The sequence below is a fragment of the Pseudonaja textilis genome, chromosome 1, assembly GCF_049901715.1.
Source record: "Pseudonaja textilis isolate UNSWEBS1 chromosome 1, rPseTex1.2, whole genome shotgun sequence".
NCBI lineage: Eukaryota > Metazoa > Chordata > Lepidosauria > Squamata > Elapidae > Pseudonaja > Pseudonaja textilis.
The window spans coordinates 23,116,554-23,139,854 of NC_141990.1; the positions used below are offsets into that span (position 1 = coordinate 23,116,554).

Consider the following 23,301-nt stretch of genomic DNA (forward strand, 5'->3'; position numbering starts at 1 on the left):
TCCAAAGAAAGAGTGAATTTCACCAGTCTGTTGCTGAATTGAAATGGTGTCCTCAAATTCTTATCTGAGCAATGTAATTATACCAGACTACATGTAAAGGGGCAAATGCTTGGGTGAAAAAGCTGTCCTTCTCCAGTGGCCCTTTTCTTATTCAAGATGCAGGGGCAGATTGTGCTTCCAAAGGCTGGCCAGACACTATTATTCCTTCCACATAGTCACTCTGTGAAGCCCTGGTCCTAAAAAAAGGCTCTAGGGGTACTTGTCGTTGGAAGGTCTCAGTGGTAAAATAATAAACCAGAGGATCTAGGGCAGCATTCACACAGGACAGGAGCAGGACATATCTGTAGGCCTGATCTAAATTATTTTCATTCAACCCTGATATATGATAGCAAAGTACCGTCAAATGGTAGGGCAAGAAGCAACCCAGAAAGATGGTCACGTTCATTACTACCATTAACCTGATCTTGGATATATTGATCAGCTCCATCTCCACACTTACACTCCGGTGGAAAACATGGAGCAGACTATAGGAGGAAGTTACCATGACAGCCAATGTAATGGCATAGCATAGCACCATAGTACTGGAAATACCACCATTTGTGATATATTGAGGATGTTCATCAAAACAGAAAGTGGCATTTATCGCAGTTTTCCTGCCAGCAAAGTATGTGGGAATGGTTCCCCCAATACTCAAGGCCCATATACCCACACAGATGTACTTGGCTTGTCGGCGTATGGCCTGTGACCAGGAGCTGAGTGGAAAGTGGATAGCCATCCAACGGTCTGAGCTGATACAAGTCAGAAGGAAGATGCTGCCATACATGTTAACCAAGAGCAGCAGGCCTGCCACTTCACATGTGGTTTGAGATAGCTGGGGTTGCCAGCCATAGTAGTAGATCCTCAGAGGAATCGACGCCAACAGCAAAAGATCGCAGACTGCTAGATTCTTCATGTAGACGGTGGTGATGGAGCGGACAACATCTCTGAAGATAAAAATGTACAGAGCTGTAGAGTTCAGCAGGAGACCTATCATAAAGATTAGTGAGTAGCTGCTGGCAAAGATCAGATTATGTACCCCACCACAGTTGCTGCAGTTGCTGGAATTCATCTTTAAATGTCTAGCAGCAGGTCCACACTTTGCAGTCTTTTAAAAATTTCATATATCCTGGCTAGCAGGAACCAAGTGATGCCTTCCTCCTAGTTTAAGAAAAAATAGATATTTGTAATTTATATTTATGAGACTACAATTGCCAGGGTCAGATATTTAATTTTCATACATTGTGTGTGTGAGATATTTTACAAAGTTCCATAAAATATATCATTGCCCCAGGGTTTCATTCTAAAGTTTCATACAGGCAATCTTTCCTGATTTATTAGTTTTCTTTCTCATTCTGCCTGCTTAAGTCCAATCTATTTAAAGCTAAGCTCCCTGTAGCCTTATTCATGTAACAATATTGGGGCTAAGGACAATCGATTTTGTGCAACTCGTGAGAAATTCAGCCCAGATTTCAAGGTGAAACTCCTGTTCCAAAATAATGGTTTTTCTTAGTCATCCCCCACTGTCCTCTTTTAGGCTTTACTTCTGAAACCTGAACAGTCTTTGGACTCCTTAAAACAAACCCTCTAAACTTCACCAATCAAACAGGAAGCTGTAGCGTTGCAAATGGAAATTTAGCTAACCGCCATTAGATTTTAAGGACAAAGTTCAGCTAATTCATAGACCAAATCTTTTTGCTGCAGAATGTTGCAGAGGAAGAAGTTAGCCAGAGGTGGCATTTATCATTGCAAAAAAGGAAGGAGAGAAAAAAGAAAATGAATAGTTAAAGAAATTTAACTATTAGTAAGCAGCCCAACAGTAATCAACAAATATTAACATTGTCAGACAAAGAATCAGAGGCCAATCTAAGCTTATGGTCCCTGATCTATAAAACAGGGAAAAGCCAAGGAAATGTCTGATTTTAGTTCTTCCTCACAAAAACAGCAAAGCTTATATCTGGGGCTGAGATCTTCCAAAGGGAGCTGGACACCCACACATTGCAGGCAGGATTTCTCAGTGGGTAGCTAGATCAAAAACACCTGAATTCTTTAGCTGATCTAGAATATGCCAAGAAGTTTCTTGCAGAGACTCAACAGAGGAGGGTAATGGGGCTTAGCTGCCACAGCCCCATAAAGTTAGCTATCCATTTGGTCCATAATATTTGGTGAATAAATTAAATAGGTTTCACCTATCTTGAATTTTCTCCCTGACCTTCAGTTATTTACAGTAAAAAATAGGAACTCTATTCCCATCCTTCAGATAATCTGAAAGACTTTTAAAATTCAAAACTTGAAGCAGCTTTCCAAAACAGCCAAATGTTTTGGGTCCCATTGCATGACATTTTTATTATAAAAACTTCTTGGTTTTCACTTGGTATGTTCAGCTAGAAAGTGATTGGAAAATTGGTTTGATTTATAAGCTCTAAGTTCCACTCGGGTGTTGTACATTATTGTAAGTTATAGCATTCAGTTTAATAGTGAACAAGTTAGACGGGCATTTCAAGTTTAAACAACATTTCAGGTTTTTAAGAATAGATCCGACAGCCATTTGTCTGGAATGGTATCGGGTCTCCTGCTTGAGCAGAGAATTGGACTCAGGGGTGGGATTCTACCAGTTCGCAGCTATTCGCTAGAACCAGTTGTTAACATTCTGAGCAGTTCGGAAAAGCGGTTGTTAGAAGAAATTACTGGCCTAATCCTGTAAGGAAGGCAGGAAAGAAACATTCTGGTGTTGCTTACAGAAACTGCCTCTCCGTTAACCCTTATTACATTCTTGGCAGGACTAGACTTCCTGTCTCAGGAACGTCTCTGGAGTTTTTTCCCCTCCTTTGCTGGTACTTTGCTTGTGTGGAGTGACCATTCAAAGTTACAATGGCACTGAAAAAAGTGACTTATGACCAATTTTCACACTTACAACTGTTGCAGCATCTCCACAGTCATGAGAGGCCAGGCGAGGAGATGCGTGCCTCGATGGGAGTGATATTGAGTTGGCCACGCCCAGCCAATAACATGACCACCAAGCCATGCCCACCAACTAAGCCACGCCCACAGAACCGGTTGTTAAATTATTTGAATCCCACGCCTGATTGGACTAGATGGAAGACCTTCAAGGTGCCTTCCAACTCTGTACTCTGTTAACATGTGTGGAAATGTAGGAGATGAAAGAAGGATAAATATTTACTCATATGTAACTACTTTGCAGATATAAGGAAGTTCTCAAATCAACACAGTTCTCCATGCTTGCTTTTAGAAAGGATCTTCCATCATGAAGTTAAATAAGGCTAAAGAAGATAAAGACGATTTTAATCTTCTTGATTCATCATATGCTAATTCTATTTTAAAACCCTTTTTTCATTACTTGGTAAGTTTAGGGATGAAACCCGCTTTAAAATGGAAAGGGTTTCTGGCTGTTGATTGCTAAGTCAAATGAATCACCTTCAAGTCCTGTAGGCCTCTGAACCTGTGCAGCTTTAGTCCACATCCATGTTATTTATTTTAAAAATAAATAATGCCTGTTTTAATATATTCAATCTAATTTCTCCCTTTTCACAAAAAAAAGATGACTCGGTAGCAAAGTTCCTTTGCTAGGAGGAAGCACCTGAATTAGTTCACAAAATGCCTAATTGAAAGGACAGGGAATGATAAGGCTGAATGCCTGAAGAACCCCTGCCAATTCAGATAGACAGCATTAGGGAGGTAGACATAGACTGCACTCATAGAAAGCTATTTCTCTGCCCCATAATTTAATGCAAAGAAATTGTCAACTTCAAACTGAACCTGGCCGCAGCTATCTTTCTGTTCTTCAGTTGCTTCCCAGAAGAGGAAAGGGGGAAGGAGGTTGGAATGCATTAGTAGGCGCAACAAAGAGCTTTCTCATGAGAGCCAAGGTCATCTCTACAGGCAACCGAAAAGGTTGGGGAGGGAGTGTCTGAAGAGCTTGCCAATTAACCCCATTGGCCAGCGTGACCTGTGACACTTGTGGATGGGGTTGTTTCCTAGTTTAATTATACTGAAACCGTGGGAAAGATTTAGATTTGGTTTGCCATTGAAGCTGTGTCGATATGCTATGCTCATTAAAGAAGACATTTGAGAAGGAGCCAAGTCTCAGAGTTCTGATTTGCTTAAGTTCGTTAGTTGGAGTCTTGGCAGAAACATTACATTATGATTTCTAATTATTTAGATGCAGCCACAGAAAGTTAACCTGTAAGATAATCCCTAGAGCAGAGCTCCTAACTTTGTATAGTGTGAACATGCTTGGAGTAAAACAAGGGTGGCACCCGTAAATGCTGACATAATGACATAATGACATAATGCAACTTACCAGAACATAGTACAGGTAGTCCTCGACTTACCACCACAATTGAGCCCCAAATTTCTGTTGCTAAATGAAACAGTTGTTAATTCAATTTTGCCCCATTTTACAACCTTTCTTGCCACAGTTGTTAAGCAAAACACTATAGTTGTTAAGATAGTAACATGGATGTTAAGCAAATCTGGCTTCCCCATTGACTTTGCTTGTCAAAGGTTGCAAAAGGTGATCATATGACCCAGGGACACTTCAACTGTCATAAATGTGAGTCAGTTGCCAAGCATCTGAATTTTGGTCATATGACCAAGGGCATGCTGCAACCGTCAGAGTGAAAAAGGGTCATAAGTCATTGTCTGCAATGCCGTTGTAACTTCAAACAGTCACTAAACTGTTGCAAGTTGAGGATTAATTGTATATTATTACATTATTTGAGTTATGATGTTATTTCTGTTTTTTTGTGTTACAAGCAATTGTAACACTCAATGATGCTTTTTCAAGAGGCAACTGGACTTTCTGGGTTTTCTTTGAAGAGGTTTTGCTTCTCATTCAAGAAGCTTTTTCAGCTCTGGGGACTTCCAGTTTGGGCTTCTTCGGCGATGGACTGAAATCCGCAATTGTGCAGGGTTTCGATCCGTGCTCACCACTGGAGCGCCCCGAGCCAGCTGGATTCAGGGCTAAGCCACCATGTAGAGGTGGTGAAGAGAGGGGAGACCACCAGCAGGGCTGAGGAAAGCCGCATCTCTCCTCCTCAGCTGGCCATTACTCCCTTTCCCGAAGGCGGTTGCAGCAGTGGTCAGAAATGGCCACCACAACAGCAAAAGCAACAAATAAGGTACCCTGGAATTTAAACTATTAAAAAAAAATAACACTGTTCCCAAGGAAGATTTCTAAGCAGCGAAGGAGAGAGAAAAGGGAAAGGATTTGGTTTTTTTTCCTCCTCTTCCTATACTGACAGCTGAGAGACTTAAGCAAGGAATTGGAAAAAAAATCCACTTTGACATTAATAGGCATTTAATGCTGAAAATAAAAAGTCAAAGGGATAATAAAGGTTTCTGGATAATTAAAAGCTTTTGAAAACAGGAAAGGAGAGAAAAGAATAAAAGGGCAGGATCTGGAAGGGAGGAGACTGCCTGGAATTAAAAAGAACTTACAGTAAAATCTCAACAAGACTTCCAAAAGGTACGTCTTAACTGAAACATTGCAACAAAATAGTAAAACCCCAGGAAGAGAAAGTGAAAAAAGAAATAAGAAGAAACAGCTTGGGACTATCAGGATTATTTGGTGATCTCTAGATTCTTGGTTACTGCATTTGAATGACTAAAATCAATCGGGTGGTTGTTTAAAAGTGTTTAAAATGGCTCCACTTTTAGAAGAATTGAAAATGGAACTTAAAAAGTACAAAGAAGATGTACAAGAAGGGAGAGGTTCTTTTGGCTTCGTATTTCAGTTCTTGGAAATGGAGATTTGGAATTATGAGAAACAACAAGAAATGCCTGCAAAACAAGAAGATTGGGACAAAGAAGAAGCCATCTTTAATGAACAAGTAATCTTAGGTGGGGGGAAAAAAAGGAAAGGGGGAAAAGAGAATGGAAAGTTTAAGATTGGGAGAAACAACCCAAAAAAAGAATAGAGTTAAAAATAAGTATAAAATCAGAAGAGAGAATTAGAAGTAGAGAGACAAGGGGGTAAAAAGGGGAGGGAGAAGAAGAGAGGGAAGAAAGAAAGGAAAAGAAGTTATAAAGGACAGAAACAAAATATAGAGAAACAGGGCCTATTTAGAGATAATGGGTGAAAATCTAATTGAAAAAGGGATTCTGCAAAGGTACATAAGATAGTATTGTTAGATTAGAAATAGAAATAATTTCAGAAAATATGAAACAATGTATGATTAAAATGTTTGATAAAATAGTTATCGTAACTTAGTGGAATGCTTGTCAATAAATAAATATAACAAAATGAATATTTAATGACTTATAAAATGTATGTGAAGAGAAATAAGGGAAAATTAAGTATGGAGATTTAAGGAAGTATGATATTTAATTGAAAAGAAATGTTAAAGATGTTAAGTAATGAATATTAATGATAGAACTGAATTGGAATGGAATGAGGGTTTTAATTACATATATTTACAATCTTTTTTTAAAAAGAATATAGTGTGTATTATAAGAATTATATGAATGTACCAAGCAGAATTTGATTGGAAGTTATGTATTATGTATTATATTTAATGTCATAACCTTAAAGTATATATTGAAGTTTAAATAAGACTTGAATGGATAAAATTAAAAGATATAAAAGTGTCATACTCCTATTAGTAACTACAGGAGAAAATTTGTTTAATGAGAAAAGATAATATGAAATTGAAACAGAACAGACGAAGTATAAATATAATGATTTGAATTGAGATGAGATAATCAAAACAAAATTGAGAAAATTGTTGGGTATATGGATACACCAACCAGGTTTGGGTTGAATAAATATGTAAACCTAGGATTAAGTGTCTTGTAGCTTTAAGCACAAGAAACTGCAATGTCATTGTGGGTGCGGTTGCAGGCAGTAATATAGGTAGGAAGGGAAACGTAATAGATCCGGCTTCTGGATGCACCTGGTTTCTGTTCCTGGTTTCTGATCCTGGTTTCGAGTCCCTAGTCTGATTCCTGGTGGTTCCTGGTGTTACTGGTCTCTGGTCTGTCTGCCTAATACTGTTTCCTCCTGTATGAGATGTCTACTGTGCAAGATACTTCTCTCTACTGAACACAAGGACTGTTTGCTTGGTGAGCTGTGGATTCAGCATTGTCTTTGAGAGAAAGGTATCTTAAGAAGAAGATTTACAAGCAGATAAAGACATTGTATTTACTGTTTAAAAGACTAGGTAACTGGATTGATAAACTGGATACTGACATATGGACTGAATGACTCTTCTTAATCTCTGTGTGTATTAAATATCTATTTAAAACCACAAACAGTGTTTTTGTCTCAAGTGTGTGTATACTCCTGGGCCCAGCCTCTCTCTCATTTGGCTGCCTGGCTTGACTGCTGCTGTGCACTTTGCTCGGGGGTTTATCCCCAAACACTAACATTGGTTATGGGCCCAGGAGTGTGCACAGTCTAATTAACCAGGACATAGCAGTGAGAGTTTGGTCAAGAGTTACACATTGCTGTAAAGACAAACTGTTTGTTAAATAGTTATTTTTCTGCAGAGCAATGGCACAAGTGAATTTGCCAAGTCTGTCCGTGATATCCAGGTTAGATGGAACAAACTATGTTTCATGGTCAATGAAATGTAGTTTACTGCTACGAAGAGAAGGTTTGTGGGACATAATAACAAACCCACCAGATGTATCAAACTTAAATCCTAATAATGAAGAGGATTATAAACTGATACAGGATTATGAACGAAAGAATGAGCAGGCATTATGCATCATAGGTCTCACCCTGTCTGACCAGCAACTCATTCATATCCGTGGAGTGGAAAATGCTGCAGACTGCTGGGATAGTCTTAAAAGGATTTATGTTCGAGACAGTGTAGGAGCTCATATCAATCTTACACGGAAGCTGTTTAGAACACATCTTGAGAAAAATGGAGACATGTTGACTCATTTAAACTGTATGAAAAGCATTTTTCAAGAATTACAAGAAAAAGAGCTTATATTTAATGAGTTGCAACAAGTATACATTATACTGTCATCTCTGGAACGAAGCTATGATGATTTTGTGACTGCTTTAGAGGTATTGCCTAAAGACAGTTTATCAGTAACTGAGATAACTGGCAGGCTATTAGAAGAAGCCAGAAGAAGGAGTGAACGTGACCAGCTGAGAGGAAATAAGCCTAATAAAGAAGAGAAATTATCTTCAAAGCCTGAAAGAAACCAGCTATGTAAAGGAAAGCACCCGGAAGAAGAGAAGTTATCTTCAACGGCATACACAATTAAAAAGTGTTTTAATTGTGGAGGCAGAGGACATTTGGCAAGGTTCTGCAGAAAAGGAAAAAGCCAGAATTTAAAGAAGCCAAAGAAATCCTTTGAACTGGCCATGTTTGGCAATTGTGATATGAAGAATGATTTATGGGTGGTGGACAGTGGAGCATCCCACTGCATCACGAGAGATAAGACAAAGTTTATAAAAATGTCTACAAGTTCTCAACGTATATCACTCGCCAATGGCTGGCACCTCAAGGCCAAGGGTGAAGGTATTGCTTATTGTCCATGTTTAAACCAGAATATAAAAATGTTATATGTACCACAGTTAAAAATGAACTTACTTTCTGTAAAAGTATTAGATAAACTAGGATATGTGGTTACATTTAAGAATAATAAGTGCATACTGGAAAGAGATGGCAAAAAGGTAACTGCAGCTTTAAATGGAGCATTATATGTCTTACATGATAGTAAGAAAGGGGAGGCACAGACTGTATTTAATAATATCAAGCCTCATGATGAATGTATCCATTTATTGCATAGACGTTTGGGGCATGTGAATTTTAAAATGCTAAAACGTACAGTAGAGTTATCTGAAGGAATAAGGTTAAAACCCTGTGATAAGTATTTGCGTTGTAATGTCTGTTGTGAAGATAAGAGTAAAATATTGCCTGCAAATAGGCTAAATGGTTTCAAAACTAAAGAACCTTTAGAAGTAGTATTTGCAGACATTATAGGTCCAAAGAAACCCAGTATGGGGGGTGCTCGATATATACTGAGCATTATGGACCATTACTCTAGATATGGGTTTTGCTACCTAATGAAAAGCAAAACTGAAACATATCAACATTTCTTCAATTGGTTAAGGTTTGCTGAAAGAAAAACCAAACGGCAAATTATAGCCCTGGTGACAGATAATGGCACGGAATTTGTTAATAGCAAATTCCAGAATAGGTTAAAGGCAGCTGGAATAGCTCATAAGACATCTGCACCATACAGACCACAGCACAATGCATTTATTGAAAGGCGAGGCCAAACATTGCAGGCGATGACCCGTACTATGTTAACTGATTCTGGGTTACCTGATTCTTTGTGGGGGGAGGCCACAATGTGTGCTAATCATTTATTAAACAATGTGGTTAACTCAACCACTGGTGAAATACCATTCACCATGTGGCATGGCAGGAAGCCTGATCTGAGTTACCTGCACACATTTGGTGCACCAGCATGGGTGCATATCCCTACACAACTCAGGCGTAAAGGGCAACATAGAGCTAAACAATTATTCTTCGTTGGTTACCAAGCTAACCATAGGGCATATAGATTTTGGGAGAAAGGCACATCTAAGGTGTTATGTAGTGCCAATGCCCAATTTCTAGAGCATGTAGGATGGGATAAGTTAGAGCAGGATAACAATAACGAGGTGATTATTGAATCATACAGAAATCCCATTAAGTATCCCTGTAACTTTAAAAATAATGTAAAGGAAGAAGTACAGGAAGAAGTACAGCCCCTAGAGGAAGAAATAGCTGAAGATGAGGAACAGGTAGTAACTCAACCAAGCCCAGTAATACCCAGAAGAACTACACGTATTTCTAGACCACCTGATAGATACCAGGCTAACACAGTGTGCCAGGAAAATAGAATCCCAAATACTGTGGATGAGATTAAAAGATATCCTTCTAAAGAGAAAGAAAAATGGTATGCAGCAATCAATAAGGAATTGAAGTCTTTGAAGGATATGAAGGTATATGAAAACGTGAGATTACCTAGTAATGAGAAACCCATTGGCTGCAGATGGATTTTTAAAATAAAGACTGATAAGGATGGAAACACAATCCATAAGGCAAGGCTAGTAGCCCAAGGCTTTAGACAAAGTGCAAAAGACTATGATGAAGTATTTGCACCTAGTCTGAAAGCAGCAACTTTAAGGGCAGCATTAGTGTGGGCAGCAAGCAAGCAATATATTGTTAACCACCTAGATGTGGAAACTGCTTATTTGCATGCTCCACTAAGACATACTGTGTATATGAAAAGGCCTAATGGATTTAAAGGAGACAATAATAATGATAATGATTGTTGGTTATTAAAGAAGAGCCTTTATGGTCTTAAACAATCGGGCTATGAATGGAACCAGTATATTGTGAAGGAACTGACCAATATAGGGTTTAAAGCTGGTTTAGCCGACCCATGTCTATTTAAGAGAGAAAAGAATGGGAAGATATCATTATTATTGTTGTTTACTGATGATATTGCTCTGATGACTAAAACTAATGATGAAGCAAATGAAATAATTACATCATTAGCCAAGAAGGTAAAAATCAAGCAATTAGGTGAGATAAAGAGATATCTAGGATTGAATATACTGAAAACACAGAAAGGTTTTAAGATATCTCAGGAAGATAATATATCTAAATTGCTAATAGATTATAAGATGGAACTTTGTAAGCCTGCAAAGACTCCAATGAGTCAGGATATTTGCAAAATGGATACACAAAGTCCCAAGTGTGATAAGAAACTGTATCAATCTTTGGTTGGTAGCTTATCATATATTAGCAATTGGTCAAGGCCAGATATTGCTTTTAGTATTAATCAGCTGGCAAGACACAATAATGATCCGCTTCAATGTCACTGGATAGCATTGAGAAGAATCCTAAGATATCTTAAAGGTACATTACACCATGCACTGTATTTAGAACCAAAAGGTGATCTCATATTGAGTGCTTATGCAGATGCTAGTTTTGCATCAGAAAGAGACACAAGAAAGTCGACTTCAGGAACAGCCATAATGCTGGGTAAGACGTTAATAGGCTGGAAGTCAATAAGGCAACAGCATATAAGTTTGTCTACTATGGAGGCAGAATTCTCCTGTTTATCTTTATTGTGTACTGAGTTGATTATGTACAAACAAATGTTGAAGGATATGGGTATAACTGTAACTTACCCCATAGTTGTACATGAAGATAATCAGGCAGCAATTCAAATGGCCACTAATATTGCAGTTAAAACGAGAAGTAAACATACAGATTTGAGGTATCTTAATGTAAGACAATCTGTACAGAGTAAATTGATACAGCTGGAGTACTGCATGTCAGAGGACAATGTAGCTGATCATTTTACTAAAGCCCAAGGTGCTATTAAGCATCTAGAGAGTTGTGAAAAATATGGGTTTAGAATGTAAAGGCATTACATATTTATATCACCCAAAAGGGGAGAATGTTGGGTATATGGATACACCAACCAGGTTTGGGTTGAATAAATATGTAAACCTAGGATTAAGTGTCTTGTAGCTTTAAGCACAAGAAACTGCAATGTCATTGTGGGTGCGGTTGCAGGCAGTAATATAGGTAGGAAGGGAAACGTAATAGATCCGGCTTCTGGATGCACCTGGTTTCTGTTCCTGGTTTCTGATCCTGGTTTCGAGTCCCTAGTCTGATTCCTGGTGGTTCCTGGTGTTACTGGTCTCTGGTCTGTCTGCCTAATACTGTTTCCTCCTGTATGAGATGTCTACTGTGCAAGATACTTCTCTCTACTGAACACAAGGACTGTTTGCTTGGTGAGCTGTGGATTCAGCATTGTCTTTGAGAGAAAGGTATCTTAAGAAGATTTACAAGCAGATAAAGACATTGTATTTACTGTTTAAAAGACTAGGTAACTGGATTGATAAACTGGATACTGACATATGGACTGAATGACTCTTCTTAATCTCTGTGTGTATTAAATATCTATTTAAAACCACAAACAGTGTTTTTGTCTCAAGTGTGTGTATACTCCTGGGCCCAGCCTCTCTCTCATTTGGCTGCCTGGCTTGACTGCTGCTGTGCACTTTGCTCGGGGGTTTATCCCCAAACACTAACAAAAATTAAGGGGAAAAACTATATAGAAAATGCAGAATAGTAATAAGATATGGAATAGAACACAAGAATGAGCATGAAATTGAGTTTGTATCTGTATAAAGAAGTGCAACCCAGGACCAAGCTATTTTCAAAACAGATGTTTTACTTGTATTTTGTGTGTGTGAAAACCCAAATAAAACTTTAATAAAAAACAAAAAAGAAATGCCTGTAGAACAAGAAGGACGGGACACAGAAGAAGCCATCTTCAATGACCAAGCAATTCTATGTGGGGCGGGGGGAAGGAAAGGGGGGAAAGAGAGTGAAAAATTTAAGATTTGAAAAAACAACCAAAAAAAGAACCGTTTGAAAAGCAGTTAAATATTATGAAGAAACAGAAGAGAGGATTACAGAAGAGAGAATTAGAATTAAATAGACAAGGGGTCAAAAAGGGGAGGGAGAAGAAGAGGGGGAAGAAGGAAAGGAAAAGAAGTTATAAAGGACAGAAACAGGATATAGAGAAACAGAGAAAACGTACAAGAATTAAAGGTGTAAGCCTATTTAGAAGACATAGAGATAATGGGTGAAAATTTAATTGAAAGAGAGGATTCTGCAAGGGTACATAAGATAGCATTGTTATATTAGAAATAGAAATGAATTTAGAAAATATGAAACAAGTGTGGTTAAAGTGATAGATAAAATACTTATTGTAATGTAATGTTTGTTAATAAATAAATGAAATAAAGAGAATGAGAGAATGAAATTAGGAAAAGATGGGAACATTTTAACTGTTATTAATGAGTTACAAAAGTTTAAGTGAAGAGAAATATGAAAAAATATGGAAATATTACAAGCGTTCCTAAGGATGTATGATATTTAATGGAAAAGAAATGTTAAAGATGTTAATTAATATTAATGGAAGATTGTAACTAACATTAATGGTTGAGCCAAATTGGAATAGAATGAGTATTTTATGTATTAGTGTTATATATATATTATCTTTAAGAAATTTGTGTGTATATTAAGAATGTACCAAGCGGAATTCAATTGGCAAAAGTTATGTGTTATAAAATAGAGATTAGATATTGAATGTTATAATTGTAAAGGCATAAATTGAAATTTAAATAAGATCTGATTGGACAAAAATTAAAAGATACAAAGGTGTCATACTCCAATCAGTAACTACAGGGGAAATCTTGTTTAATGAGAAAAGAAAATATGAAATTGAAACAGGACAGACAAAAGTATAAACATAATGACTAGAAAGATATTGAAACTTAGAAAAAGATATGTAATTGAACTTAGAAAGGAATGAGATAATCCAAAACAAGGTTAAGAAAACTAAGGGAAGGGAAAAATCACTGAGAAAATGCTAAAATAGTAATAAGATATGGAATAGAATACAAAGATGAATATGAAATTGAGTTTGTGTCTGTATGGAAAAGTGACAACCTGGGATCATGCTATTCTCAAAAAAAGATATTTTATTTGTATTATGTTTTGTGAAAACCCAAATAAAAACGTTTACAAAATAAAAAAAAGAAGCTTCTTCAGCTCTGACAGGATGGTGGAGAATGGAAGTCAGAGCTGGAGAACCTTCCTGAATGAGAAGTGAAACCTCTTCAAAGAAAAACAAGAAAGTCCAGTTGCCTCTTGAAAAAACAACTTTGGACAACCATGACCTGGATGACTGAAAGTCTCCATAGAAACAGATGGCTATGTTCTGTGTTATGCTTGCACCAAAATATGCCAAAATTAATAGCCATTCTTGCTATGAATGAAATACTGCATGTCCTACTGATATAACTTGTTCCATATCCATAGACTTGTAGCCTCGCATTCTCATTGGTCCGTTTAGACCGCGATCTGATTGAACAGCTTGGACAGTTCTGATTGGCTCGCTTGTTCTAGCCAGTAAATAAAGAGCTGTTGTTACTAAGCCGAAGTCTCTCATCTTAAATGAACCCGACCTTCCGAACTTAACATAACTGAGGGGAAAAAAGCTTAGGTCAGATTTTGTGAAGTTGATGCAGGAAAATTAAAGAGATAAGATAGTGTGAACCAGTATCATATCTAGTTTCACTTATGGTACATCTACAATTGGGATCAGAAATTTAGTTGATAAGCAAGGTGGCTCTTCAGTAGCTCACACCCAATTTTTTGACCTTGTTTGCCATGTCTGTTGAGCTATTCACTGCAGTTCTTAAATGAATCACACAATGTTTAAGCAAGTCCGACTTCCCCCATTGAGTTTGCTTGTTGGAAGTTGGCTGGGAAGGTCACAAATAGTGATTAAATGCCCCTGGGACATTCCGACCATCATAAAAGCTTGTTAACAGCGCCCAAAATTTGATCATAAGGGGATGCTGGGCATATCAAATTTTTCAACTTTCAATTTCCAAACATTAGGGATGTTCAAAAGTTGTGACCTGCCTTGGGGATTGTAAAGATGTTTTGGTTACTTTAATATAATTTACATGTGCTTGGTAGGTAATTATGTACATATCATAACTTTTTAACATTTTGTTTCATTTGACAGTTTGAAGTGTGAGTAAATGATCAAACTGATCTGCCATAAGCCATAAAGGAGAGAAACAATGACTTATTCCGAAATCCAGTCAGCCTGTAGTTCCCAGCCTGCAACTACCAACATGCTACGGCTTTGTCTTGTAGCAGGGGTGTCAAACTTGATTTCATTGAGGGCCACATCAGGGTTGTGTTTGACCTGGGGGAGGGGCATGGGTGTGGCCAGGTTGGCTCAACACTACTTATGTCAGTGGCACCTGTGCTGGCCTGAGTTCTCTGCCAGTGGAAACGGGCTCCCGAGCTCCATTTTAAGTTGCAACGGCCTCCTACAACCCTTTGCCACCAAAAATGGCATTTTCGGTGGCAGAGGCAACACAGGCTGGTCCTTTGCTGTTTCCAGGCCAGCCGGGCCAGATCTAAGCATCCCATGGGCCAGATCCAGGCCCTGGGCCTTGAGTTTCACACATCTGTCTTATAGCAACTTAATTATTAAGATTTGTTGCACAGTCAGCCAGATGTTTAGGCTGGATTTGATATTTTTATCCCATTATTATTATTATTATTATTATTATTATTATTATTGGTAATTCATGATTAAATTCACAATCTGCTGGAAGCATAATAATTCAAATCCTAACCAATGTCCCAGGGGATGGGATTCAATTTTTTTAATAACCGGTTCTGTGGGCATGGCTTAGGTGGTGGGGCATGGCTTGGTGGTCATGTGACTGGGTGGTCATGGCTTGGTGTTATTGGCTGGGCGTGGCCAACTCAATATCACTCACATCGAGGCACGCATCTCCTCACCTGGCCTCTCATATTGTGGAGATGCTGCAACAGTCGTAAGCGTGAAAAATGGTCGTAAGTCACTTTTTTCAGTGCCATTGTAACTTTGAATGGTCACTCCACACAAGCAAAGTACCAGCAAAGGAGGGGAAAAAATTCCAGAGATGTTCCTGAGACAGGAAGTCTAGTCCTGCCAAGAATGTAATAAGGGTTAACGGAGAGGCAGTTTCTGTAAGCAACACCAGAATGTTTGGAACAGAGACACAGAGTGTCTTTTTTGTAGAATTATGGTATTCAAGTCCAATATGTTCAACATTTCCATATATCGGGAGGGAGTCCTTTAGGTATTTCTCTGAAGGCTCCAATCATGATTGGTATAGCAGCGGAATTCTTTTCTACAAGCATTCAACTTCCATCTACAAGTCTTGGTATTTTGTAATTTTTTTCCAAATTACATTTTTCCCCTCAATCCTAATATCATCTGTTATAAGTGACATCAATGAACCAGGCTATCTTTTGAGTAACTTGCATCAGGCATGTTATGAACAAGGAGCTTGTCTTTTTGGATCTTAAAATCCGTAAGAGCTCATCCATTTTTCAAAAAACTTCTCAATTTGATGGTCTCAGAGGTTCTTGTTATATTCAAATCCAAATTCTGGCTACTTGGGTCATGATGCTTCCTGTAGTCAGTTTGTATCATTTTGTGTAGCCGCTGTTCGGGTGGTTGGTTGTTTTCCCCCTTTTCACTACAAAGGCGACATTTGCTGTTGTTTCTTACATGCTTAATGTTCACTTTCATGGAATTAGTCAATAAAGCTTGTTCTTGAACTGCAAAAACAACCCCTTCAGTTTCTTTCTTTCACGCTGATATTAACCAACCTCAGATGTGCTTTTTATTGACTTTTCAGTGGATTGATCATCTATTGGCTTGTTCTTCCACTTAACAAATCAGTTTTCAATTGTTTCATTTCTATATTCAACCTTGATTGAACTGATTTTGTACTCAGGAATGACTGAAGTGATTGAGGCAAGCCATACAGAAAGAAACGAAAGTTCTACTCTTTTAAGCAGCCTGGGTAGTAGTTCCAAGCCTGCACCGCCTCCCCATGGCTCTTATTTTTTCCTCACATTATACACAATGAGAGCTATCATTGTCCTAGAAAAGGAGAAAAGCCTGGCTCCATTTTTTCCTCTGTTATGCATAATCTTATCTCATATCCCAACCTCCCCTTATCTTTAAATTAGAAAGTTTAATCTTTCTTGGAATTAAAAATATAAAAATATTATAATTACTGAAAAATAAGATATTTTTCATAATTAGTCATTGCTTTAATTCTGGGTTGTTTTGTTTAGCCAAAAGCTGACATGTCAGTTAACTACCATTAGTTATTCTAAGGTAGTTTGTACCTCAGATACTTTATTTTTTCATGAAGAATCACTTCATGAAAATCCTTCTCCAACTTTCAAGAGTTTCAAGGATTGAGTCACTGATACTTTCCCTATTCAGCTATATCCTGGATTCAACTAATATTAGAATTCTAGGGTAGAGCAAGGTATTTTGAGCTGAGTTAACTTTCATTGATCCCAACAGTGCCTATGAGTCAGAAATCTCCAGCTGGTTCGTACATCACAATAAACAGTAGAATATAATTTCTGCAATGTAATTGCAGAACAGCATGTAATATTAGCTACAGCTAAGGCAATTACAACACACAGTGACATAATATCATACAATATTAACAATAGCATGGCTTAATATGAGTTGATTTGCATAACATGCTAAGACAGTAGTTGGATATGAATATAAATGCTATATCACAAATTCCTCAATTCCATTTTAGCTTAGACTTAGAGCATTGGAAAAAGACAGCCAGTCATTTCTGAAGTAGACTGTCAAAAAGGCCCAGTCTTAATCTTTTATTCTAAGCAATTCTGCAACGCTACTTTGGGAGCTGTATTAGCTGATTTAACATTTAAGAATAACCATTACAATCCAATATATCTGTTTCTTTCTATTTAACACAGAGTGGCTATATACACCAGGGTGGGAAATTAATCTATGGATCTTCAACCCAGCAACCTCTCCTGCAGGTATTCCCTTATTCAGAAAGTCTATTTCCTCCTCTCTTTCCAAAGTACTTACTCACAGAGATTCACATCCTGGAATGACTGGTCATAAGAGCAAGGAGCTGCTTGAAGATAGCACCAGCCTGTATGTCTTCAGCACAATCATCTTCCTTCCTGCTGTTTCAAATTTAAAGCTGAAGAAAACCACACTCCACCTCCTATGCTAAAACCAAATTCTCAGAAGTCGTTTCAGTATTTGCACAATTCCCCACTGCTAACTGAGTTATATTTTTCAAAACATTTCTGTAACCTGTTCACAGGTGAGGAACGATGAAAGATCTCTCCAGGTTGAAACTCTCAAAGGCGTCCAGTTAGAACCATTCGGTTAATAGGAAAGGATTCTTTTCTTAAGAGGAACCTTAAGAGTCATACAAGCTTCTCTAGCACAGGGGGTCTCCAACCTTGGCAACTTTAAGCCTTATGGACTTCAACTCCCAGAATTCCTCAGCCAGTAGCTGGCTGAGGAACTCTGGGAGTTGAAGTCCACAAGGCTTAAAGTTGCCAAGTTGGAGACCCTGCTCTAGAGGATTTACAAACCCTCATCCTAAACAGGAATCTATCTTCAAATATTCAATGGCTGAATTTGCGCAACCTGGTTTCTCAACCTAGTGTTATGCTAAGTCCACTAAGTCTGATGTGGGCATAGGAGGATGCCACAATGTCTTTGACAAAACTCTACCTCTTCTGTATGTCTTAGGTCATTGTCAGGTGCAAAGGAGCAGGGCTATACATTAAGTTGCAATTCAGAAAGGTTTACTGCTTAAGTTTATACACAAGAATCATCTAGTCCACTATAGTTCACATCTGAATTGGTGCCAGATAAGGATCAGTGGAATTCAAGAAAGGCTAGATTTGAATGATTTGTGGCAATGTAAAGATTCTAAGTTGATGACACATTTAACTCACATTTAACGCGTAGTTCTGCCTGCTCTTCTCCTATAGTCATTATTTGTAAGTGCACAAGGGGCAGAATTTGCACTATGACTTTATGATGCATTTTAGTCATTTTGATGAAATTTCATCACCTATGCAGCACGTATTAACTAAGGTGAAAATTAACTAAACATGTTAGATAAATACAGCGTGACACATGTAAATGTACTGTTTTTAAATAACTTTATTAGATTTTAAAATCAAGAGATCAAAACTAATGAAAGCAAATTATAAAGGTGGGATATAAAATAAATAAATAAAGATAGAAGATAGACAAAATAAGAATGAAAACAAAAGCAAAAGTGTAGGAATAAAAAATACAAAGAAATGACATTTTTTACAACAAATATAACTATAAATGTACATTAAACATTCTAAGTTTACAAGTTTATTCGTTTTTTCTATTATCTATTATTATTTCTAATTGTCAAAACCATATATCATAATATTATTTTCTGTTTCACAGAGAGAGCTTACACAATTAAATGTATTGCAAGAATGCAGCCATTATTGCATATGCTTAAAAGAGGATGTTCATTGTTTATTTTCCACAGTATACCGTACTTTTGCCACAGTATACCATACTTTTGTCAGCAATCGGTTCCAAAGAAATCAGTTTGAGACATCAATCTAGCTCATGACTGGATAAAATGTAATGGTTTCTAAAAGTTTTTGAGACAGGGGCCTAAACAGCCAGAAGGTAACTCAAGAACCTCAGAAAAGATACTGATTTGTAGCATCTAATACAGCACACCATCTCCCAGAACAATAGTTGCAACAACCATATAAATTTCTTAAGTATTCTTATTAAGCTGTGAAATTTTCAGCAACCTGTAAAATTCTTAAAATTTTAAAAACTATGTTTTTTCTCTTGTTATTGTTATTTAAACAACTGACACTTCTATCTATTGGGATTGAATGCAAGCAGAGTGGCTTTTCAGAATCAACATTAAAGCAATTTATTATTAAAGAGCAAACTAAAAGATCCAACCATGATTGTAATAGTCAGGAAAAAATACACATATTAAAAATACACAGAACATACAAAAAGCAAAACAATTTCTTGTCAAACTCAGATATAGGATTTATTTATTATCTTATTCAAAGGGCATCCAAGATGCTGCCAAATGACAATAGAGAACTTGAAGTCATATTTCTCATAATCAAAAGGCTGCAAAAATCCATAGCTTGCTAAATGGTAACAAAAGTATAATGGTCCTACTATAGTCTAGTCTCCACCCGTTTTAGGGAAAGGTCTCATTCAGGAAAATTGTAAGCCATGCAGAAGAGAAAAAAAACACAGTAGAACCTCTGATCACAACATAATTCGTTCTATAACTTTGGTTGCAACCTGATTTGGTCATGGCCCAAATCTAATTTTGGAAATTTGGTGCTTACTAAAAAAATGGCATGGAAGGGGAAATTGGCCACGGGAAAAATTGTGAATTTCTTGGTCAGAACCTGATTTAGTGATGGTCAGAAGCATTTGTGACCAGAGGTTCTACTGTACTATGATCAAAAACACCATCTCAATTACTATCCCTGCAAGTTGTTTTGGACCAACAGAAGTTTCTGGACTATTCTGGACTAACCACAATCCAAGATGTAAATATGTGCTAATAGAATACATTATTAGAACATGGACAATTGTGGCCAATCCATCTCATTCCAGGTTAGTAATTTATCAGCTGAAAAGGTTGCTGCATAAGGAGTTGCAGAAGACATGAGGATCCTTAGCCAGTTTGAAAGCAGCTTCATGCCTCTATGCTGCAAAGCTGATACAGTATATTCACAGCTCAAGCTGTGGTGTAGCTGAAACTGTTTCAAAGCTGTGGTTCTGTTATCTGCAATCATTCTGCATCACCTTTCCTCCCCAGTCCTGGACTTTGGATTATCTAAGGGCTGATTCTGTAAGCTTGATTCTAACTTTAAAACCTAGATATGAAGTGTCAGGCTGCTTGGTTTTTGTTGCCTTCTATTTTTTTTTATACAAGAGGCATGAGGGTTGTTTTTTTTATGCCTACAAAACCTACAGTTTGAGGTGGGTCTGTAGTTGTCAGCCCTGTGAGGCAGACCAGATCAAGACACTATAGGAAGTAATAATGCTATTTTATTGTTGTAGTAGGATATATTAACAGGGAGAGCCAGTTTGGTGTAGTAGTAATTAAGGTTAAGAAATCAGGAGACCAAGAATTCTAGTCTTGCCAGATGGGTGACCTGGGGTTAGTTACTCTATCTCTGCCCTAAGAAGGAAGCAATGGTAAACCACGTCTGTCCAGATTAAAACACGACTGAACAGAAGAAAAACAAATATTAAGATAATTTTTAAAACTTGCCCTTTAAAAAAAAAAATTATTGGTTTTTAAAACAAACATAAACAAACAAAACATAAAAACATCAAGCCATCTTCCATATATATACATACAGTGTGCCAGTTGGTTTACAAATTGTTTTGTGCTTCCATTTCGTAGTCTTCAATTACAATTACATTGTATATATTCTCGTATTTTCAATCAAGTATTAAGTAGATTAATATCAATCATTTGACTATATTTTTATTCATTCATGTTTTACGAAATAATCATATTTTACTTAATTTGTTTTATGACAGTTCATATTATCATCTCAAATCTATCCTAGAATCTTTTTGTAGATATAATAAGAAAAGAATACATCTTTATATATTAATTATTTTCTAAGAATATACATAATTCATTACTATGTTTTATTGTCTAACCATTGATAGAATAGATGCCCTTTTTAAGGACCAGTAGATCAAGGCAGGGCTGTTTTGAATCCCTATCTCACACCTTCTATTTTCTCAGGGCTAATAACTGTTCCTTCTCTGGCAGCCCTTTCTGAAGAACACAACTACATTTCCCAAAGGTGATTTTCACTTGTCTCCTCAGCTCAGTTTCACAGGAGGTGAAATTAGTAGTAAATAATCTTTAAATTGCATTTGGGGAGTGAAAATGGAGCCAGGATAGAAGGTACTTTGATCTAATCAAGACTGGAAATTACCATGATCAACATTACCAGAACTCACAGAAGAGGGATAATATTAAGGGCACATGAAGATCTGCTTTATACTGCTTTGGTAAGACCACATTTGGAATACTGTGTCCATTTTGGGTATCATGATATAAAAATGGTATGGCAACTCTGGAGAGAGTGCAGAAAAGAGCAACAAAGATGGTTGCTCTAAAACTTCCAATGAATGGTTGCAGGAAGAAGTTATGTCTAGTCTAATGAAGAGAAGGACTGGAGAGACATGGTCATAGTCTTCCAATATTTGAGAGGTGGTCACAGAGAAGAGGGGGACAATCTACTCTCCAAACCACCTGAGTGCAGGACAGGAAGTTAATGGATGGAAGCTTATCAAAGAGAGATCCAACCTGGAACTAAGGAGAAATTTCTTGACAATGAAAACGATCAGTGCAACAGCTTGCCTCCTTAAGTTATGGGTGCTCCACCACTGGAGATTTTTAAGAACAGATCGGATGGTCATTTGTCCAGAAACGAATAGTTTCTCTTGCTTGAGCAGAAGGTTGAACTAGAACAGGGGTCTCCAACCTTGGCAACTTTAAGTCTTGTGGACTTCAACTCCCAGTCCACAAATCTTAAAGTTACCAAGGTTGGAGACCCCTGAACTAGAAGACTCCAAGGTCCCTTCCAACTCTTGTATTCTGTATTCAGATCTGGAAATTCCTTGGACATCTCTTACAGAGGCCAACATAGAATGCAAGCAACATCATTAACGTTTTGCATGTATAATTTTTTAATTTTTTTTTTACCTGTAGATCACCCAAATCACTTAGATAGTGGGCTGGGCAGTATTTACATTTGATAAATAAAAATAAATAAAAAATAGTAGGCTACCATGAAACAAAGGAAAAAAATGTTCTTTCCCTCCATTACTTCCACAGAATTACCTCAGTCATGGATTGTAATTCATGTTTAGTCAGATTCGTGGGTTTTCCTCCACCTGTAATCCATCCACTTTCCAGTTTTCTTCATCTTAGCTTCAATATCAAGGCTGATAAATACAGCTTTTTCGTTATGCATTTTGTATTGATTGATGAACTTTTTACTCTGTTGCCAGCTGCCTTTTCTGTTTTTCTCCCAGCTAGGTGTTACATATCTTTTAAAATATAAAAACATAAATAACTCCTATGTTTGTAATAATCTGTACCAGCTTGGCAAGGTAGGGCATTGGCTGCTGATTTATTTTTCACAAGAGTATGCTAAGTTTCTGTTTGAAGGTTTTGCATGATTTTGCATAGTGAAATGGGTTTTATCTTCAAGGAAGGCTAAACTGGTAAAGTGCTATTTGGGCGGATTAAATACATATAATTGGATCCTGCTGTATTTTCCTTCCGAAAGAAAGAACAATCTGTCATTTTTTTTATCCTGCTAAGACAAAGCTCTCAGAATTCAGTGTATTATAGTTACCAAACCCAACTCTACCATTGGGTTAGGTCTTGTCACCCATATGTGTTGGCTCAGAAATGCAATATCTCAAATGCATGTGCAAAAATGGATCATTTTATTTCCTTTTATACTTACATTGAAGGAGGAAATGGCATTGTTTTATTGATTGATAGTAATCCACCTAGAGCAGGGATGTCAAACTCAAGGCCTGGGGGCTGGATCCAGTCCATGGAGTGCTTAAATCTGGCCCATGGGGTCACCCTGGAAACAGCAATAGACTGGCCCACAGTGCCCCTGCCAGAAAAATGGAGCTCAGGACGGCCACATGCATCCCCCCCAAGCTCCATTTTCATTAGCAGAGGGTTGCAGGAGGCTGTCGCAGCCGAAAACCGAGATCGAGAGC

At 37.5% G+C, this 23,301-nt stretch overlaps 1 protein-coding gene across 2 annotated transcripts; it reads right to left on the reverse strand.

Annotated features, from left to right (window-relative positions):
• Window positions 1–26: 26 nt before the first annotated feature.
• On the reverse strand, window positions 27–17,623 carry LOC113441561 (lysophosphatidic acid receptor 6-like). 2 transcript variants are annotated; one of them, XM_087928625.1, is made up of 2 exons: window positions 17,551–17,623; window positions 27–1,197 (listed from the first exon to the last, which is right to left on the reverse strand). In XM_087928625.1, exon 2 carries the CDS (start codon window positions 1,106–1,108, stop codon window positions 152–154), a length of 957 nt encoding a protein of 318 aa, XP_087784751.1. In that variant the 5' UTR covers window positions 1,109–1,197; window positions 17,551–17,623; the 3' UTR covers window positions 27–151. The 2 variants fall into 2 exon arrangements, with proteins under 2 accessions (XP_087784751.1, XP_026564411.1); XM_026708626.2 differs by having other exon boundaries at window positions 17,555–17,611.
• Between the last annotated feature and the right edge of the window lie 5,678 nt (window positions 17,624–23,301).